This window comes from Penaeus monodon, chromosome 28 (assembly GCF_015228065.2).
Source record: "Penaeus monodon isolate SGIC_2016 chromosome 28, NSTDA_Pmon_1, whole genome shotgun sequence".
Taxonomy (NCBI): Eukaryota; Metazoa; Arthropoda; class Malacostraca; order Decapoda; family Penaeidae; genus Penaeus; species Penaeus monodon.
Window position 1 is genome coordinate 9,078,120 of NC_051413.1, and position 1,200 is coordinate 9,079,319.

The following is a 1,200-nucleotide window of genomic DNA, read 5'->3' on the forward strand; positions in this document are numbered from 1 at the left end:
GCACTGCATCAATCACTCAACAAACTCCTCAATAGGTGGCTCGTCTCTCGGCCGGACGGACAGCCGGGAACTGCCGTCGGTTCATCATCCGCCGGAGGAGTTTATCATGACGCGCTCGACGACACAGTAAAGACCCATAAACAACCCACGACCCTTTTTGAAGGACGACCCCTCCTTCGCGACGCCTTGGAAGGGGTTGTCCTCCACCGCAGACGGTGACGGAGATCTATGACTGGAGGAGAGCGGCTGCGACCCCGGCCGATATGTCACGGGGAGAAGGGACGGATGCCTGTCAAAATGCCTGGCCTTTTGGGGCGCCCTCGTTCGAGAGCCCTTGAGCCGGGGGCGCCGCCGCTGCCTCCCGGGGCTCCGGAGAACATTTCTCGAGCCGCCCTCGGGGAACCCACCCTAATTGCCCCGCCGCGCCCCGATTGGGGATTCAGATGGGCGTAAAATCTCGCGAAAGGGAAGAAAGAGGAACACGGAAGACTCACCTCTGCCCGACCTGCCGACGAAGCGCAGGTCGTTGAACTTGGCGACCTGGTTCTTCATGACGGCCGAGTTGTTGCGCAGTTCGCCGCAGAAGTTCTCGTCGTTGCCGGCGCGCACGGTGACGATGGTGCCGTCCTTGACGTCGTCGAGCGCAACCACCTTGAAGGACATGGGCAGGGACTTGTTGGAGCGCCAGTGGGTGGGCAGCGCCGTGCACAGGATGTTCGGCGCGCCCGTCTTCACCAGCTCGCCAGGGTGCTCTCCCCCGCCGCCCATGCCGCCCATGCTGGCCACCTCCGTCGCCATGTCGCCTGCGCTGCGCCACGCCACCGTCATCAGGGCGCGCGGGTCAGCGGCGCCAGCATGAGGAGCCACGATGCCGGCGGCGCCCAGCCCTGGTGGCCGTGCCTTCACCCCGGAGCCGCAGGGGAGCCGCTCTCCTGGCGGGGCTCGCGGGCTCAGGGGCGCGAGGCCGTCGGGCGCTCTGCCTCCGCGGCCGCCCGTGGGAAGCGGTCCCGGCGTCAGCGCTCAGGGACGCCGCTGGGGACGCCGCGCGCCTCTCGCTCTCCTCGTGCTCCCGAGGGGATCACAGCCGCATCGCACGCGGCCAGGGGCGCCTCGGGGATGCCGGCGGGGGCGAAGCGCCTTCGGGAGAGGGCCAAGTCGTCCCGCGGGCTCGGAGGAGTTCGGCGGGTCCCTTAAGTGCGT

At 67.8% G+C, this 1,200-nt stretch overlaps 1 protein-coding gene across 1 annotated transcript in view; it reads right to left on the bottom strand.

Annotated features, from left to right (window-relative positions):
- Positions 1 to 839, bottom strand: part of LOC119591359 (segmentation protein Runt-like) — a gene marked incomplete in the record, with an annotated part of 28,939 nt that extends 28,100 nt beyond the window's left edge. The window contains 1 exon segment of the mRNA XM_037940098.1: positions 495 to 839. Coding sequence (XP_037796026.1) covers positions 495 to 828 — 334 coding nt within the window.
- Between the last annotated feature and the right edge of the window lie 361 nt (positions 840 to 1,200).